General features: G+C 33.4%; 1 protein-coding gene across 1 annotated transcript; it reads left to right on the forward strand.

The window, feature by feature from the left end:
• Positions 1 to 1,065: 1,065 nt before the first annotated feature.
• Positions 1,066 to 17,208, forward strand: LOC123539171 (cephalotocin receptor 1-like). Its single transcript, XM_053529829.1, has 3 exons — positions 1,066 to 2,107; positions 8,392 to 9,073; positions 16,940 to 17,208. Exons 1-3 carry the CDS (start codon positions 1,748 to 1,750, stop codon positions 17,206 to 17,208), a joined length of 1,311 nt encoding a protein of 436 aa, XP_053385804.1. The 5' UTR covers positions 1,066 to 1,747.
• Positions 17,209 to 21,803: the final 4,595 nt, after the last annotated feature.

Raw genomic sequence — 21,803 nt, forward strand, 5'->3', positions numbered from 1 at the left:
CAATTAATTTTACAGTCTACCTGTCTAAAAATATTTCCAGACATTTCCCCGGTATAAAGTTAAGAAATAATCGAAAACGTATGTGAAAGTCTTATCCACCTCAAATCTATGTACAATAATCTACGTTTATTTTCATAAGGCGTGCAAAAACAGCAAGTGCTTCGTGTAAGTCGTCAATGAATTGATAACACTGATTGAAAGTAAATCAAGTCTAGTTCTTGTTTTATGATGTAATATATAACGTATAATGCCGTATTTCATACATTTGTAAGTAAACTTGTAAGTAAAATTGAAATTTCTCTTAAAATAGTTTGACTCTTCAAATTTGTTAATGAATAGCGCAAATTTTAAAACTGTCGTCTATTGAAAAAAGCTTAATAATATGCAAAAAATGATATTTTAGCAAATTGGATGAAGCATGATGTAACGAATTACTGTAATAAGATATAAGACATAATTATGGCCATTTAGATTAGTTTAGCTCAAAAGAAATTTAATCAACCTTGCTTGTGTAAATAGTGAATGACTCAGCTTACTCTTCAAACAAATAAGTGAAATTCAATGTGAATATTCTACCGGTATTTAAATTGTTAAGACCATGTGCTCGCAATGAATGGCACTCGGCAATTTCCGCGCAAGTACATGTTCGTAATTAGAATTCTCAGATCTTATGTACAACTCAACGCGTACATAATTTTCCGTAAAATCGGAGAATGCCGTGATAGCTTACGGAGGTTACGTAAACTGCCGATTGATATTACGTGTCCGTTGTCTTGAACCTCTCAGTCAGTATCAATGACAACGCAATTGCTTTGTTATACCTTCGCTTCTATATTTCATCAGTTTACCCCCATCATAATTTTATTAATTACATTTCGTGTGTTGCATTTAGTTTTGTTGTTAATGTTATAAAGATTTCTCATAGCCACGAATTTTCACAACAGAAAATAAAAATGAAAATAAACAGCAAATGGTTGTATCGTAAGAATCAAAATCAGCCTCGAAATTCTTTGACAGTCAGCGCGTGCTTATATGCGGCAAAACGGATTTTTCCTCTATCAGTTCCAATACTTACGCTCTCTATCATTTGCGTCTCAATATTTTCCTGCACATTGTTATATTAATGGATCTTTCTTCTGGATTCAAACGCTTTCTTCTATTTTTTGTGTTGATACAGTTTCTTTAGATGTAGCGTACTTCTTGTATATGCACGCATATGTTCTTGTTTCTTAATTTCTGGAAATACTTCTTGTACATGCGCGCATATGTTCTTATTTCTTAATTTCTGGAGCTATCAACGTTCGACGAAGGACCTGAACTTTTAATATGTATTTTGGCAAGGTTGAAACGAAGAACAGAACAACAGGAAGGTGACGGAAAACAATTACAATATTTTAAGTGGTTTATTTGTATTCTAAGCGGAAATGGTAACATATTTGTAAATCGCACGCAAGTGAGAGCATGTGTTTTATTGCTGGTATGAAGTGTATACAAAATACGGAAATGCGAAAGAGGGTATAGGAATACGTTATGTCGATCAAAACGTGACCTACCGTGGTGCTGTTGAATTTTCGAGAAATGTGACGCGGAGGCAAGATAAATATAAAATGTTTACTACCATTTTTAAAATATTGATAAAAAATTACGTAAAATTTATCAGATTTATTGACGGATATTTTTTACTTCCATAAGCATATGTGTAATGAATGAAAATATTGGTACTTGAAATATGTAGTGCAGATATATAATGGAAAATTATACTAACAACGTGTTTTACGAAAACAGTACCGTAATCTTCGTTAATGCAACAGTAGAAAGTAACGGAACTAAAAGCACAACTGGCTTTACCAGAGACGAGGACTTGGCAAAAATTGAAATAATTGTTCAGAGTGTGATTTTTGTGCTTGCTGTTGTCGGAAATGGTACAGTGCTTGGGGTCTTGTTGTTTAAGAGGGTGTCGCTCACTCGAATGCATCTGCTTATGCTACATCTTAGCATAGCGGATCTTTTTGTCGCTTTCGGAAGCCTTCTGCCTCAGCTGGCCTGGGATGTAACATTTGTTTTCAAAGGTGGAGATATCTTATGTAGACTTGTAAAATATACTCAGGTAAGGATACATTACCTTGACTGGTTCTTGTGGTAAATGAGGAATATCACCATGTGATGAATATCAAAACTGACATTAGGCGTAAAGAAATTTGTTTGTTTCCGGTATCCCGACCTACCCTAAATTTTGCCCCGACCCTTAATGTTTTTATGGCCTTTGAGCTTTTTATTTCAACTTTTTAACAGAATGTTGCAAAATCGCTCGTCTTTATACTTAAACATGGTCAGTGATGCTAGGTATCAACTAACTGATGCTCTAAAGGCATAACCCCCTTATTTGTATTCATTTTTGACACAAAAATTTCCGAAAAGTCCCACTTAATAATAAAAAATCCCGACCTACCTAACCTATTTTTAGCATGTTACCGGAAACAAACAATTTTTAGGCCTTAACAAAAATGTAATAGATCTATACATAAAATATTAAACATTAGAACAATTTAATATTTCATGAGTATGATACAAAGTACAGCATTATCTCTTTTTAACGCTACTTTTGTATTGCGTCATGAACGCTATACACGACATTTGTGCATATTTACGGACAACAGAAGAGTTTTAGTTAATAACAAGTAAGCGATCAGAACTCTTATTTTGTATTTTTTTATGGGAGCGTATTTTTCTATTTATTTTATCTTTTTTTATTTTTATTTTTGAATTCTGTGGTTGCGTAAATCAAGGAAATTTAATCCAAACAAACACGTAAAATTCCCATTCATTTCAGTTAAAATACACAAATTCACGTCAACACACAGTAACAGACATTTTATGCCAAAATGAATTAGTTCATATTGAGCGCTCTCTAAATTTTGAATATTTAGATAAATCTAGAAATGTTCGTTTGAAACTTATAAATTTGCTACCAAATTTATGTCAAAAAATCAACCATTAAAAAGACTTTTATGGTGATAATTCAGATTTTGGTCAAGAGACGAATTTATCCAACTTTTAACAACTGATCATTTACTTTTATTAGATTTTGCAAATGTAAAATTAGCTATTACATTGAAAAAAAGAGTCAACTTTATAAATACTTTCGTATTAAAATGGAGTAATTACAAAATTTTGTCAATTCATATATATTTTTTCTTTTTTTTTCTTTGTTATTTTCAATGTTTAATAATTCATAGTGCTCTCAATAATATACATATACCAATGAAAGTACAATAATTAATATTCATAATTAAGTTACCTACCAAATACACGTCTGCGTCTTGGATAATGCCCGCAGGGGCTGCTGGGGTCTTTCTCCATCTTCATCGGAAGTCGGCGATAACCTTATAAATAAACTCTGACAGCATATTCATATGCAATTTAAGACGAATTATATAACTAAATTAAAAATCTATTGCACTCGAATATGGCGATAATCTTATCTGAAGTCATATTAGGAGAAAGTTTTACTTGAAGTATAAGCATTTATGTTTTCGCGCGTTTTACCGTATGATGCATCCCGTTATAGGATTTGTATAACAAACGGTTCGCACAATAACTCAGTTTTCTACGCTACCAGTTATGAAGGGAACAAGATTCTTGCTGACTAATATACATTACCCCTAGTCAAACAAAATCAAATCTGATGTAAAATAGATTGTAGCACTTATAACAAAAGTTAAGAATTGGCATCCTTTGACTGACTAATTACTAGAGCAAAGAGGAAAACTACGGTACACAGAAAGCAAAAATATCTATGTACTTACCTTATTTGTAAATACCTTTTTTTCAAAGCATCTCAAAAGTCCAATAGTGCTGGAAAGTTATTTTGAAAAAGAAATACGACATAGCACAATGATCTTCAAATGAGTGTTTTTATGCATATATTCTAACTAAAATGACTGACCTTGAAAAACTTAAGTTGTATCTAAATACATTTTGTACGATATATTTGGCTGCAGTTTATAGAAATATAAAATTCTCAATGTCAGTGTGGGAATCAAATGACCAAAATAACCTCTAAATCAAGAACACGAAAATGTCTCCTAACAAGATATAACGTGACATTCAAGATAGCCTCACTTACGACTAAAGAAAGGAGAAGCTTCACTTTTGCCACAAAATGGCTAAAGAACACGTTTTCTTGCATCAAGAAGTATTGTTTTACCAAACTGTATAAAATTTTTTTTACAATATATTCATAATAGAAGAAAATATCTGGCATAACTGAAAATACTTTTAGCATTAAGGAAATGGGAAACCTTCAGTTTTAAACTGATTTTCTAAACAAATCTGAGTTTTCACTATGAGCACCGCTGTCGATCACAATAAAAAAAATGAAGATGCTGGACCAAATATAGTCAAAATATTTTTCTGGTCCTTGAATGTTCTCACTACTACAAACATTCCCTTGTGACCTAAATGTGGTACCTGAAAAAAGTACATTTTCTCAAAAATCACCGATTTCAGCAATATTCAGTGACATGTTATGAACAAACTAATAAATTTGTTTATATAAAAAAAACTAAATTCCTTATAGTAGATAAACTTTCTGGTAGCAAACGATATATAGTTTTTTCAAATTATAGCCAATTTGAAAATTTTCAAAACTGCATAGGCCATGTAAGGCTTAAGTGAACGTTGTCCTTTGTTAACTAATTATGTAGTTCCAAATCGATAAAAATTAAATGAAAAAAAAAAATAAAATAGAATTAAAGTCTTAGTTAATTGAAAAGTTCTAAATAATCAGCTGGTGAACGTGATTTGAACAGTCTTAAGATGCCGTAAACTAGACCGTGACATTATTTTAAATTTACAACCAAAAACAGCTTCAGTATTAGCGTATATTATTCATAAGTATATATTTTGGTTTAGAAATCATTTTGATCATGTGATTCCGCGTAGTGAATAATTTAGATGAGAAATGCACAGTTACGGTGATAAGCTTCAAGTTGCAAGTTTTATTTTAATTTAAGCAGAAGGTAATAGATCCATGTGGTTCATATACATCATATACACAGTGAACATTTCTTCATGAAACAATAAGCAAATGATCAAATTCGTGTGATATAACATGAACGTAACTATAGTGTTACCAGTAAAATAGCTGATTGTCCTTTCATTTTAATTTATTAACAGTGTATTCATAATATCTTAAGCTTATTGCGAATATCAATTTCTAAGGGTGAAAGACTGTACACTCCAACAAATTATGCATATTACAATCTGAAATATTAACGAGATTCAAAGCTATGCAGTTGGAATATGTTTTAAACTTTTCCAAGGATGAAAGGCATCTTAAGGTATATGTTATATTTGTTTCTATATATAACGCATTGAAAAATAAAAAGCACTTTCATTTCCCCTTTAGTAATTAGTCACTAAACGAGAATTTAAATTCTTAAATTTCGATAGTGAATGATAATATGTTTTTAGCAGCACGTTAATATGCCTTTGGACTATTCACGAACATGCACACAAATGTGGCCAAGACTAGCTGAGAATACTCATTTTCAATAAACATGTTTCATTAAAAGTATACAATAAGTCACCATGATAGATTACTTCTAATTAAACATTTCCATTTTACAATATACATTCAAGAAGGAGGTTTCCTTTTTTCAAACTAAAAGCATCATTTAAGATTTTTTAAACTTTTAATTTGTGTACAGCGTGTTCTTCGTTCTGAAGACAAAAAAGAGACTAATTTTTTTAATTGATTTCCATGCTGCGTGATCAAAATATTTCTCAGGAATAGTTAATTGCTTTCATGTATTATAGTTATTTCTATTATGTAACAGCATTGAAGTAAATGTTAAAATCTAATCATCGTCAGATTTCTATTTTCTGTACACAGTATATTAACCGTCATGGAATGTGTTCCCTTATACTATACCGTTTGCTTTGTCAGAGAATTTCTATTATAAACACAATACTAGCTTTGTATTCCCGATAGTATTCCCGTTAATTTTGCGGTTCCATAAATATGGATTATTCGACGCCGCCCAGGAGGCGGCGTCGAGTATATGGAATACACTTTTATTTCGGACCCTGTAAAGATGGTAATGAATAGTTTCGGAGTGATAAACTGAACACAGTGAATAGTTTTTAAAATGACCAACGATAATGCACAATAGATTTTAGTGAATAAACAAAAAATGGCAAAAAGAAAACATAAAAAATGCATGTAATGCAACTTATTATGTGATATAAAACAATGTTATCTGTCTTTCCTCTCCTTATTTGTAGAGCAGAAAAGATTTTTTTTATTTACAATTTCGTCAAAATGTTGATCCGATTTATTGATATGGGAGGTTACTCTGTAAGTCAAGTTTTCTATAATAATTTCTGATCTTAGCATGACCTACTTACCTTTCTTATTTTCTATTAATAGAACACACCGCAGATATACCGCAACGCGGACAAGTGAGCATTCATGTATTTTACAATACCATTTCAGTAACTTCGAAGAGAATATTAAAAAATAAAAATACGGAAAATTACACTTTGCCTACATAAAATTCATTGTAAAACGTATTAACAAATTAAATAAAGGAATCAATAAGCATATATATGTTGAAATGAACGAAGGAAGTGCCACTGTTAACTTATTTTTAACCTTTTGTCTTATTTACGGTTCAACGAGGACTTCAAGTTAATCGTTCATCCGAAAAAAAAAATGAATTCTATGATATTCCAGAAGTATACAAGAAAGATTCATGCCTTGTGAATAGGGGCAATATAGAGATTACTCATGTTACATCATTCTTTTCTTGGACAAATTTTTTGGTTGTTTTGGCAACAGAAACAGTAAAATGCTGTGTATAATCTGCATTCTGAAATCTATAATGTAGGTAACACAGGTCTATGAAACTTCATCAATGAATAGAAAACACTCATTACATTACATGATAATAAAAATAATGGTTTCTGTGAACCACAACTTTGAAATAATTATCTTTTAACATAACCTCATTTTCCAACAAACTGCATTTCTGTGAAACTTCATACAAACACTCCTGCATATAAGATTTCACAGGTGCTGGCCTTAGTGAAATAATAACTTTAATTTTGTATGTAAAGGGACCACCTACTCGAAATGTCAATGTCATTGCAAGCAGAGGATTTGTATTGCATGGTCATACTTTTCTATCATGTTTATTCTTCATGTTTTAAACAGTTTATAACATATATTGTTTCATATGCTAATGTTGATAATTTGTAGCCGGTCAGACTAATAAAGAAATGATTAGGTGATTTCTCATATTGCAATAAACGTACTTCAGACACAACACTTGGCGGCGTCTTTGATGCTTGCATCAATGAATTTCCTTGTAATATGACTGTGCCGCTCTAATGAATTGTAACACTGGATTTGCTTGCATTAATACGAGGTTTTCACAAACAACGAGAACAAGCAGCAGCAGTCTATTATTTGTTTTTATTATATGCCTTCACTAACCAAGAAAATTGTTTTCATTTCTTTTTTCATTTCCCTTTCTTCAGTCGACTTTATCGCTGGGAAATCTCTTAATATGTTACTTCATACATAAATATACGCACGCACGTACGCCTCAATTTCAGATAAACTCAGTATTAAACGTTACGCACTACAGAAATCCAATTTCAAGTTATATGTATGTTTTACTTAAGAAATAATATATCTCATCGGTGATTTGTCGCTGAATAAATCACTGCTTGGAGTTCAGATGCGAAGGAATTATATCACTCGGGCTACTTAATGCTACGCATCTGAACGACAAACAGTGATTTATTCAAGAGCAAATCACTAAATGAGATATATTATTTCGATTCTAACACGTTATCAAGGACTTTAAAGTACACCTTGTCGGCATGCATTAAATATTTGCCCGTTTTCAATCGGGTTCTTTGCTAGCGCGCCGTTACGCCGCTTGACGCTATGACGTAATAGTTGTGACGTCAGAACAGTGAATTGTTGTTTAATAAATCACTGTCTCCAGCCTTCTTTGTTTAATAGGAAAATGAATCGGATCGTGTTAGAATTAATAGGAAAATGAATCGGATCGTGTTAGAATTATATATAGTTTACTTGTATTTATGCGTGTATGTACGTATTGTTTTGAAATAAATATATACTGTTTAAAACAACGAATGTATACAGAGAAATTACTAAATTTATTGAAAACAAAATAGTTCCTACATATATATTATGAATTGTGTATTAACATATGTTACCTTCTACACACTAATTACACAAATAACAAGCTATACGGGTACCGATTTCTACATGTAGGTATATGGAAACGTTCAATCCTGGAGGCAGTTTAGTCTGAAAAATAATAGATTGATATATTTTGATTTCTTTTTCAGACATTAACCATTTACGCTTCTTCGTATGTCTTGGTGATGACAGCTATTGACAGATACCTAGCTATATGTCACCCACTTGTTAGCCGGAAATACTCTTCAAAAATTGTAAAGAAGATGGTCGTCATAGCTTGGACGCTTTCATTATTGTTCAGCATTCCACAAATTTTCATATTTTCATACAGGCTGACTCCGTATGGTATTTATGACTGCTGGGCCACATTTCAACCCGAATGGACTTTGACATTCTATATAACAGCATTTACAATCCTTGTTTACATTATTCCAACTTTAATTTTGATATTTTGCTATGGAAACATATGTTTAGCAGTATGGAAAAGTAACAAAGTTGGCGAAAGGATATCATCAATATCAAAACGTCTGCGTTCTAATAGGCGCTTGGATGACAAAAATAAAGTCCGCACTAAATACCGGAAGTCAGAACATTTGAATTTATCGGGCGGTATTTTCAGCACGGAAACAAGACAGATTTCCACCCAGATTCCAGGAAAAACGGATATTACGAAACTAGCAAACAGACGTAAAAGTTCAAGTGGAATTACCAGAGCAAAACTGAGAACGATAAAACTCACGCTAACTGTAATTTTCTGTTACAATTTGTGCTGGTCTCCATTCTTTGTTGCGCAAATGTGGGCAGTGTATGATGAAACGGCGCCATTCAATGGTAAGTAAGAGGTGTTTTGTGCACACAATATTTCTTAGAAGTGAAATTATCCTTCCTTTGTTCCCAAAAATGTGGACAATGCATGATGGAACGCCGCTATTCTGTGGAAAGAAATAGTATTTTGAGTACATAGTTTTCTATAACTACTTCTAAGTTTCAATTTTTATAATGGAATCGCAGTAAAAATTATTAGAATTGATCAAAATTATCATTTATTTTGTAAAACGGAATATTTCCTTCTTTGGGACTTATGTGATTTAATACAAAATTGAAAGGTCATATGTGTAGCTTATACCTAATTAAAATTGTGTATTAAATGGATATCGAAATAATTAAAAGGATTAGATTTCCGTTTTATGAACTTGGCAATAAAACATCACAGAGTTACACTTAATACCTTTTATTTCAAGTTAGATATAATCAAACGCATTTTATTCCCCCAAATGTTGTTGGTCTTGAAACGAAGCTGCCAAGAATGTGTTACATATCATTTGGATTCAATTTTGAATGTCTATAAGAATTTTATCAACGTTTTAAAATTATTTTTATTGATTGTTATTGCTTATAAATACAACAGTTAGCAGCCTTTTAATGTAGCTTTTCATACAATAAAAATATGTTCTGTCGCTTACACGTTCTGTATAACAAACCCAGCGTTGATGTAAAATTACCATAGACAGTGCGTCCTTAACAATAAAATGATCGCAACACATTTTCATCGGATAGACAATACTAGTTTCATCTTTGAGTCCGATTAATGCTATATTTTAACTTTTCTCACACATAATTGATGTAAAGTGTGATGGAATAGCCAAGAAAAAAGCATTACTACTCGGTATGTGTACGAAACTATAGGACAAGTTCAGAATAAAACATAGACAGAATCTGACAAATATCTACCAAAATGCATTATACATCTCCATTTAAGAACAAACGATATCATTATTGCTAAAATAAATCTGAATCAGGAGTATGTATCGTCTCAGAAAGCATTGTTTCTGCATTTATTAAATGCATGTACTGTTTACCGTAGCTCAGAGAGCCCGCCCACTTAGCTCAGTTGAGAGAGCACAGACCTACGGATCGCAGGGTTGCTAGATGGATCCCTGGGCGGAGCGTATGTTCTCCGTGACGATTTAGTAAAAGACATTGTGTCTAAAATCATTCGTCCTCCACCTCCGATTCATGTGCGGAAGTGGGCGGAAAATAGGTGTGTACTGGTACAGAATCCCGAACCACTGGTTAGGTTAACTGCCCACCGTTAAATAACTGAAATACTTTTGAAAAATGACGTTAAACCCAAAACAATCAAATAAATAGCTCAGAGAACATTGCAGTATGACCTTGTGTTTCCCTTTCGTGACGTAACAGGTCATGTACAGAATGTGAAGAAATTGAAGCTATAAAAGACAGGTAGAAAGAATTAAGGACTTAGGCAAATATCCTTTCAACGAAATATTTGTACCATCAACATATTACCAATATTTACCTTTTCGTGGTGCTAACGGAAAATAGTCTACGATTATAACGTTCTGTTAATATTTACATAATGTCTAAGATAATGATTGGCAGTTTACACTGTATTTTCGTTGCTCAGTTAGATTATCAATTGAGATACGAAAAAAAAAAATAAATATCGATAAATTATGCCAATTTAAGATTATGACTAATTTGAAATTTATACACTACTTACGAGATTGTCTAGCATCTTCTTATGTCCTACAACTTATTTTGTTTAATTCTGTATGCTATTCGAGGTAAAGCTTTTTTGTCGTGTGCAGAAACACGTAACCTGTCTTCTTAAACGGCAGCATGTCTAATAATTTGGAAGGAAATACATACTTTTTTAAAGATGATATAGAAATCATTTCATTTAGTAAAGCAATTGTTATTTTGGTATGAAATACATGTTTGTGTTTAAGTCACTTTGTATTGAGCACAAACATGTATCTATTCCAAAACAATTCAGAGTCACAATTTATTTCTTATTTAAAGTAGAACAGATAGCAGATTAGAAGATATTATTGACAAAAAAATGTAAGAAATTTCACAGATCGAGCGTTTCTGGAATTGTCAAAACATCCATTAAAATATTTCCCTAAGTTATAAAACTACACGCAAATAGATCGTTCTCTTTAATTTGTTTTATCTCACATCTGATATAACTGTCTGAAACGATTTTGAAGAAACGTTAATAAGTGAAAAATTGCTTTGAAATTAAATGTAACTTTTCGGCGTTCCTATCAAACAAAAGCTGTAACAAAGACTGTTGTATAATTATACCGAAGAGTGTAGCGAACTTAGCATTGTGAGTTTAGGTTATGCTAATTTAGTTTATGCTAATTTGTATCTCAATTGTTATGAAAGCTTCATGCTAATTTGAACAATTGTCGAGTCCGCTTCCTGATAAAGCCAGTCCTGGTGTCAGATGAGAAGGATGGTCGTTAAAAAAGTTGGTCTCGAAACAACAAGCCCTGTTTTGAGGGGTCGATACTTTAACTAACAGACCATCGCTACACTGAGTTTGAACTGAGCACAGGGAAATCTTCTGATACATTTCAGTAGTTCACGTTTCTCCTAGTTCTTTTTTGTACCCCCCGACAACAAAGTTGTAAGAGGGGGGGGGGGGTATACTGGTTTCAGGTTGTCTGTCTGTCTGTCTGTCTGTCTGTCCGTCTGTCCGTAGACCCAATTTTGTGCGCACCATCTCTCCTTATCCCCTTGACACAATTTAATGAAACTTCACACAAGTGATCAGTACCAACAGAAGTTGTGCATGGGGCATGTTAGGTTCTTTTAGAAAAAATATTTGCAGAGTTATGGGACTTTGTTTTTTTTTGTTACTATACTATATACATAGACACAATCTTGTGCGCCCCATCTCTCCTCACCCCCTTGACACAATTTAATAAAAACTTCACACAAGTGATCAGTACCAACAGTAGTTGTGCATGGGGCATGTTAGGTTCTTTTAGAAAAAAATTTGCAGAGTTATGGGATTTTGTTTTTTTGTTACTATACTATATACATGACACAATCTTGTGTACACCATCTCTCCTCATCCCTTGACACAATTTTTAATGAAATTTTCACACAAGTGATCAGTACCAACAGTAGTTGTGCATGGGGCATGTTAGGTTCTTTTAGAAAAAAAATTTGCAGAGTTATGGGACTTTGTTTTTTTGTTATATACTATATACATAGACACAATCTTGTGCGCCCATCTTTCCTCATCCCCTTGACAAAATTTTAAATTTGAAACTTCACACAAGTGATCATTAACAACATTTGTTGTGATGGGGCATGTTAGGTTCTTTCAGAAAAAAAATTTGCAGAGTTATGGGACTTTGTTTTTTTGTTACTATACTATATACATAGACACAATCTTGTGTGCCCATCTCTTCCACATCCCTTGACACAATTTAATGAAACTTCCCACAAGTGATCAGTAACAACAGTAGTTGTGCATGGGGCATGTTAGGTTCTTTCAGCGACAAAAATTGCAGAGTTATGGGACTTTGTTTCTTGTTAACATACTATGTAATACAGTCTGCATATGAAATTCTTGTGCGTGCCTAATCAAACCAAACCCTTACACACAATTTAATGAAACTTCACACAAGTGATCGTACCAACCCTGTTGTGCTTTGGGTGCTTTGTTACATTCTTTTAGATAAATATTCTGCATAGTTATGGGACTTTGTTTTTTGTTACTATACTGTATACATTCAGTCTATATACATACAGTCCACATAATTATGCAATCTTGTCTGCGTCAAATTGCAATGTACTGTGTCAGTGCATGCGGGGGTACATTCATCACTTTTAGTGATAGCTCTAGTTTTTCATAGCAGTACGAAAATTTGGTTACGACATAAATTGATGGCGAATAAGTTTGCAATTTTCTTTCCTTGAAACTACCGCTTCAGAAAAGGTCCTTTTTGTAAAACTTAAGCACGTGTTCTGTGTGATCGGAACTTATAAATGGGATGAAGCTGTGTTAATATTTGTTTGAACGCTTCATTAAAGTCTGATATAAAGCCTCTCTCTTTGTCGTTTCAGGTGCTGCGTACACAATTATCCTGCTTTTAGCAAGTTTGAACAGTTGTACAAATCCTTGGATTTACTTGGTGTTAGGATCAGTGCTTACGAACTGAAACACTTTTTCACGAGATTATTTCAGTAATCGAAAAATAGTCAGTTTGACGTCATAAGAAGTGAAAGCTTCTCCATATGAGTCAACATGGGACTTATCTAACGGTTGACTGTGATCCATTCATATTTGTTTTCATTATTTGTTCCGTAAACTACATTTTCATATATGCGTACATTCGTATCTGTATAATTCATATATATGAATGATAAAGTGGCGTTGCATAGTTGTTTGTTTGTTATGTCTATTATCGCGAAGTTTTTTTACAACATAATTTCATTCAGTTATATGCAGTACTCTGGTAAATCTCTACTGATAGCCACATGCTCAGATGTTTTAGACTAACCATAAGTACTAACTGGTCACTTGAAAATAGTCATTAACATAGCATTTAATTTTAAATATGCAGTTTAGATATGAATGAACAATAATGTTTCGCGACCAAACTCTGCTGAATCTTAATGATAAATTAACCGCGCCATGAGAAAACCAACATAGTGCATTAGCGACCAACATGAATCAAGACCAGACTGCGCATCTTTGCTAACAGTTTCTCTAATTGCAAAAGGCTTTGAAAGCGAACAGCATGGATCCTGACCAGACTGCGCTGATGCACAGGCTGGTCTGGATCTCTGCTGGCCGCAAATGCACTATGTTGGTTTTCTCATGGCGCAGCTCAAATATGCTAATAAACATGAGACATGGTGTTCTAATCTAATGGCAATTACAGCGTATGAATATCTATTACGTGAGGAAGTTATATCAGAATCATATAAGTCATGTCGCCAAAAGGTACATTTCCAGTAGCCAAGAATCGACAGTCGACTGATATTTTTTTTTAATTTAATTGATTTATTACATTCTTGCCTGGCTTACGAAATTCACAAAGATGCTAGAAATTTCATCTTGCCCCTCCCCGTAGAAATGAATGCGGCAACAGCAGCAATTAACCATGGAATTTTTTATCATTTATCTTGATTTTTTTTATTATATCAAATCCATTCCTACAATTCCCGGAAACTTTCAATAAAATTTCTCGCGACTATCACTTGTTAAATGATTTGAACATAAAATCAATTTACTGTTCAGTCTTCTTGTGTGTTGAAGCATTCTTGACAGCGGTCAGTTATTGAATAGAAAATCTGTAGGATGGAAAAAATTTGTGATATTTAAATTCCGCACTTGTGATATGATGTTCTACTCTTGAACAAGCCTTTGACGAAAATCGTGAACTTTTCCCAAAGGGGAATTGTTTACTGCGTAATAAAGATTTGAATATAAAATTTTAAAGTTTTACGCTTTTGTGGAATTAGGTAACGGTATTGCATGTATAAATCAAATTATAAAAGCGATAAATCAATGGGTTTTTGGGTGAAAATGTCTTATCAATATTTGTGCATATTGAGTGGAATCTCTACCTGTTAATTTGTCATTATATCAGTAGCGTTAATTGATCAGGATCCATTACTAACTTCTCCTCCTCTACCCCCCCCCCCCCCCGCCCCCACACACACCCCGACCCCACCCACCGCACGCCATCCCAACGTCAGTTTTGAGAATAACATAAAAGATAGGTCATCGCTCCTGCAAAAACCAATGAAATATTTTACCACAGCAAGTTAGATCATTTTCGTCCGAACATGTTGTATCTTTTGCCACAGGCACGTAATTCCTGTTTTCTGTTGTGGTATCGCATTGACTTATACCTAAGCGAATCAGTTCCGTGATAAAAATACTAATAGGAGTCTTTGTTTGCAATAGTTCGTGGATTTTGTTCTAGCGAAAGAAACAAAGCCGTTCAGAAAGCAAAGGCGAGAGCTATATGTAAAACAGTCTTAAGATCACTGTTAAAGATAAGATATGATAAATTTTATTTTTAGTATCAATACAACGTAAGCACTCAAGGTGCTTTTGAACCGACTATATTTGTTTGAATACATACAGATATATATTACTATAACTTAATACCAGGGATATATTACTAAAAGCCAATATCGGGTCTGTATTCATTTTCATTTCAGTTTAGACATAGATCTGTCTGTCTCATGAAAACATAAGCTTGGATTGTAACGGAACTACGCATGAATTCATGAATGTACCTTCTACAAGTACAGTCCACCAGCTTAGTTCAGCAGTGAGGGTGAAGGTCTACGGACGGCGGGGTTGTGAATTCGATCCCCGGGCATAGCGTTATATGTACTCCGTGATGTCAATCGTTCGTCCTGTTGCAGTCTATTTCCAGAATAGTGTAACATTATATTGTATACATTAATCTATATTTGAGATATATGTATGTTCCATTTTTATGGCATTTTTACAAAAAACATAACAAAAAACAAAACAAAACGAAAAAACATATCATACCAATGGTACACTATACGGTATGGAAATGTAGAGACGTCCATGCTGATATTGCCTTGACAATGTAATAAAATTCTTCGAGAAATCATTCCTATATCTATTTGCATTCTAAACAATATTTTCTTTACATTAATTTTAGAAGTGTAAATTATAACTTCTATTTTAAATTTAATCTAGTATACAAAAAAGGAACATGGCATAAAGAATACTTTTAATGACTGATCTCTAAAGATAATTGTAGAAAGTTAGATCTGGTATTTGATCTTTAATACTGTTTTGAACTTTATTCCATTACATTAAAAACTCTTTCCCATTTAATTGTTAAACAAAACGTACAGCTTTCCATAAAACACAAATTTAGTTATTTCATTTAACGCTTTACCACGAAATAATGATGATTTAATAAAAAAACATTTGAAAAATCTTCTTTAATATTTTTTTAGGGCTTTAAAAGACTTTTTCAAAAATATGTAGTTGCACATACATTCTAAATACCATAAATTATAAAGACCTCAAAAGAGTTTAGCAAATAACATTTCATTGAACATTATTCTTCACGTAACCTTAAGATTATTCTTCATTTTTCACCCATAAATGATTAATGATATTTAATATTCTCACTCCGTCTACAAATACTTGATGTATTAAGTACATGGGACAGACATATGATATAGTAGAATGTCGTAAATGGAGCTTTATTTGCTGAATAATTTACACGTAAATGATGTATGAGAAATTGCAGTTAGAACAGGATAAATTCTTCACAGATGTCAAAATTGATGAATTTAAAATTATGCAGAAAACGTCTACAATGAGGTGCTTTGAAAATTTAGACTTATCATTTTATGTCGTGATATTTTCGTAAAAAAAAAAAGAAATTTTCCCGAAAGATCTGCAATGGGTGAAACCCTTGCAGATATCAATGTAACAGTATAGTATATAACAATGGCAACATAAATATATAATTTATATGCAAAAACATGATATTATCATGCTAAATTTCTGATAAAGTGACATTGAGTCGAATCACAGCGTCTATGAATTACAGCGTCTATGAATTACAGCGTCTACGAATAACAACGTCTACGAATCACAGTGTCTACGAACCAAACCGTCTATGAATCACAGCGTCTACGAACCAAACCGTCTATGAATTACAGCGTCTACGAACCAAACCGTCTATGAATCACAGCGTCTACGAATAACAACGTCTACGAATCACAGTGTCTACGAACCAAACCGTCTACGAATCACAGTGTCTACGAACCAAACCGTCTATGAATCACAGCGTCTACGAACCAAACCGTCTATGAATTACAGCGTCTACGAACCAAACCGTCTATGAATTACAGCGTCTACGAACCAAACCGTCTATGAATTACAGCGTCTACGAATAACAACGTCTACGAATCACAGTGTCTACAAACCAAACCGTCTACGAATCACAGTGTCTACGAACCAAACCGTCTATGAATTACAGCGTCTACGAACCAAACCGTCTATGAATCACAGCGTCTACGAACCACAGTGTCTACGAACCAAACCGTCTATGAATCACAGCGTCTACGAACCACAGCGTCTACGAACCAAACCGTCTATGAATTACAGCGTCTACGAATAACAACGTCTACGAATCACAGTGTCTACGAACCACAACGTCTACGAATCACAGTGTCTACGAACCAAACCGTCTATGAATCACAGCGTCTACGAACCAAACCGTCTATGAATTACAGCGTCTACGAATCACAGTGTCTACGAACCAAACCGTCTACGAATCACAGCGTCTACGAACCAAACCGTCTATGAATTACAGCGTCTACGAACCAAACCGTCTATGAATCACAGCGTCTACGAATAACAACGTCTACGAATCACAGTGTCTACAAACCAAACCGTCTATGAATCACAGCGTCTACGAAACACAGCGTCTACGAATCATAACGTCTTCGAATTACAGCATCTACGAATTACAGCTTTTTCATGTACGAATCACAGCGTCTACGAATTTAAACGTCTACGAATCACAGCGTCTACGAATTACACCGTCTACAAATCAAAGCGTCTATGGATTACAGCGTCTACGAATCTCAGCAACGAAGCCAAAGGCAAACATTTCATAACTGGCGAATTCGGACATCAGATACTTATCAAAATTGAGTGTACGTTACTTTGGCAAAATTTGTACTATTGAATATTTATGCACATGTTACACCGATATCAAGTGTTTTCTATAAAAGCAGCAAATATAGAGAATAGAAATTTTTTGTTTGTGTTTTTGTGTACGATCGAAATATCTTTCACCAAATGACAACAGTTTTCCTTGTATATTGGTGGAGTTACTCCCCTGAAATCTCCAGGCCTTTAAATGCCCTCCATTTTTACTTAACCTGTCGCTTTCTCGCTCAGCCCTACCTATACCACGTCCCCATATCTAATATATTTCATATAACATTTGTATATAAAAGAAATGTACTTATTGATGGATATTTGAACCAACTTGTCTATGTTTCAACAATACAGTTTATACTGGGGTCTCCTGTAGAGTTTGCTGTTAGAAATAAACAACCAGATGCAATATTTTCAGGAGTGGTACAGCTACGAGTGGAAACAAAAAAAGTGGTGTTCAGGAGCGAAAGATATTTGGACAATACATGATAAAAAGAAAAAAAAACAATTTTTACTTATTGTTTATCAAATGCTTTTAAAATGTACCAGTTTAACCACGCTATATTTTGCAAGTCATGATTTCAGAATGTGTACCAATTATGTAAAGAATTTACATTATTTATTAATTCCTTGGCGTCCAAAGGTAGTTCCTTAACAGTTACTGTAAAACTCATGAAATTAAAAAATGATAAATATATTTTTTTCATGCTACTAAAACATGAAACAAAAGCCTTTTATTTAATATTTTTGTTAGGTTTTAAATTACTGAAAAGAAACGGTGAATCATAATCAAAACTTTCCATAAGATTTTCGTTAACTTTTATAATTTGTACGTGTACGGAATTACATCGGAAATTCTTTCCAAAATTAAAGTTAATATCAATAAAAATATAAATGTGCCTACAGGTTAATACAATATATACCCTCTTTAGGTTAAAAGTTTAAAGAAGTTCAAAAACGTCATAGAAATATATAACGTTTCTATGGAGATAAGCAACGTGACGTCATGACATTTCGTGTAACGTTGCCTGCTGCGCCTAACGTCCTGCTTATTGAAATTAGCATTATTTAATTTTGGACACTAAGCAGTGCTTAATTCACTGTTCTAATGATTAATGAAATTCATTTCAAACTGGTGGGTAACAACTAGTCTACGATATGCTAGAAAGAAATCATTGCTGATTGTTATTGGTAAATTACTTGTACAGGTTCGAGATACAGCACGGAGAGAAGTTGATATATGTTTAATTTCATACACTATATCTTTATCTTTCCGAACTAACTATTCTCCTACTGTTGTGGTAAATCTTAATCGGGAACATTTATCGTCTTTCATCTTTGTGTTTTCATTCACTTAATGCATTAACTGTTAATCATAGCTGTGTTATTGAAATGAAACAATTAAGCATGTATATTAATGTCAGAAGGAGCGCTTAAACATAAGATGCACAACTGGTCATGTAACAATGCAATATGGGATGTCAGAAGGAAGCATGTGAACATGAAAATCACAAATGCATATATGTAAATCGCAAGATTGGATGTACGAAAGCACAATGCAGTTTTTGCCCTAATTCTGTTCCATAAACACACAAGCAGAAAGTGAAAAACACGGCAAAAGTAACATTAATTTGGGAATCAGTCAAAATTATTTTGACTTCAAAGATGAGAACTTTCCTTCCAGTGAAATATTCCATCGACGTTTACCGTTAATCATTTGTATTTTGTTGTTCCCTGGAGGAAACATTGTCTATGATCAGACTGCCCGGATAATGTTTGAAAATTTTGTTTAAAATAATGATAGGCAACTTATCTTTAATTTGAGTTCTTAGTGAACATTTCCAAGTGAAATTTCATACCAGCAATATAGTATCAAGAGATCAGACCAGTTTAAGATTTTGACTTTAGCTTGAGTTTTATCCTCTTCGCCCCGATCCGATCATTTCAGTATTTTATTTAACAATCAAAAGTAAAAAAGGGTTTAAAAATTTAAGACTCCTGGAAATATTTCGCACAGCAAACTCTACAGGAGACAACAGAATAAACATAGTTGAAACATAGACAGACTGGTTCAAATATCCATCAATAAGCACATTTCTTTTTTATACAAATGTTATACGAGATATACGGGGACGAGGTAAAAATAGAGGTGAGTGAGAAAGCGACAGGTTAAGTAAAACGGGAGGCATTTAAAGGGCTGGAGAGTTCAGGGGAGTATCTCCACCAATATATAAGGCAATGTTGAACGGTCAGTAACCAATATAAATAATACCATGTGTTGAGACGCATTTTGGGCATGCCAACCTCATACTTGTCCAGTCCTCACCTAGTTAGAAAAGACAATGTAAATGAAATAAAATCTCCGCTGAGATAAGCTCTAAAAAAAGACTGTATAAGGTAAAAGAAAAACATGTTGTTATGGTCAGTCCGTGTTATTAGTACACAAATGTACCCAAAACGTGTTTGAATCCCGAACAGAGCGAAATTTGAAGGCCAGAGTACCGCTTTGAATTCCGTTTAAAAGTCACTTTATGTCGGAACTAACAATACACTCAGTATAGAATAAAAAGGTTTAAAACTTTAGAATATAATCCTGGCAATTGTTCGATCTCATTTGCTGTATTTTCCCCCATCTTTACTTGCCTTTACTAGTTAGGAATCATTTTAGTAAATGTTTTAGTACAGTTGTACCAATTACATTCTATTCTAAAATTTGCCTTGATTTTGATGCGCTAAATAATGCCTGCATAAAAAGATGATTTGCATGTTGTTCTTACACGCTCTAATAACATATCCAGACCTTTCCAAGACATGATAGTCTGGGCGGTTCTAAAATGTGATGCAGATAGTCTAAATATGGTCCTAATTTTTCCAAATGTATCATGAAAGAACTGTTAGATCGATGCATACATTTATTATGTGTTTTTTAGTGAATTATCGAAATATCTGGTATATTCGGTTTGATATTTTTCACTGGTAAGAAACTATAACATTGTGTAAATTTGGCTAAAACATGAAATAAAATGAAAAGGTGGGGTCGCAGTTAGGTGTCTGCGCAAAATGTTTTTTGATTTTCTCTATATTTTATTACAATATACCTACATGTATTAGGTTTCATTCACATGTGTTACTGTTATCAGTTTTGACTTACGTTTATAGAAATTCACATTTAAAGTGGGTGGGGTAATTTGACATGTAAACAGCCAGGAACACAATCTCCGCCGCGTTTTTAAAAATGGTTCAAACTTTTTACCTGGAACTTTCGTAATAAAATAAGTATGCAATGGTCATTTACACAACATGTTGCGTTTTAAATTGTCTTGAATACTTTTTTCAAACAGAGCCACAAAGTGGCCTAATCAAATTTACTGATTTTCAATGGACGAACTTCACCAAAATCTAAAACACTTTTTATTAGTTGAGATATTTAGGTGTTGTTTTCAGCAGATTTTGTAAGCTAAATAAACATTAAAATGACAATATATTTTGTACACTCTGATTAATATTGGAAGAGTGGTACACTCTCAAACTAGGGAAAAGTGGGTGGGGTAAATAAACATGCGAAGCTAAACATTTCGAAGCAACACAACTTTTTGGAATAATATTTTGCAGTTCAAGAAATGGCTTCAGATTATCTACTTCTATCTTAATTATGCCGTAGAGTGGTGGGGGCATATAGATTTGGTTTTGTCCGTGCATCCGTGTGTCTGAGCGTCCGTCCGTCGCCCGAAGTTCTTGACGAACCGAGCTCATAAAGTATTTGATATAAATTGATGAAATATTGCATGAGTTTTTATCGTGATATGTACTTACGTACCTTTTTTTATTTTGTCTGGCTCCGCCCCTTCTTTCCAGAATTATGGCCCCTGACATAGTCAAAAACACATATTTTCACCTTGTGACACGCCCAGCTCGAAAGTATTTGATATAGATTGATGAAACCTTGCATGAATCTTAACCACGATATGACCTTGCGCATTTTTTATTTTTTTACGGTCTCTACATTCTTTTTTCCCGAGTTTTGGCCCTGAAATAGTCAAAAATGCA

This window comes from Mercenaria mercenaria, chromosome 18 (assembly GCF_021730395.1).
Source record: "Mercenaria mercenaria strain notata chromosome 18, MADL_Memer_1, whole genome shotgun sequence".
Lineage (NCBI taxonomy): Eukaryota > Metazoa > Mollusca > Bivalvia > Venerida > Veneridae > Mercenaria > Mercenaria mercenaria.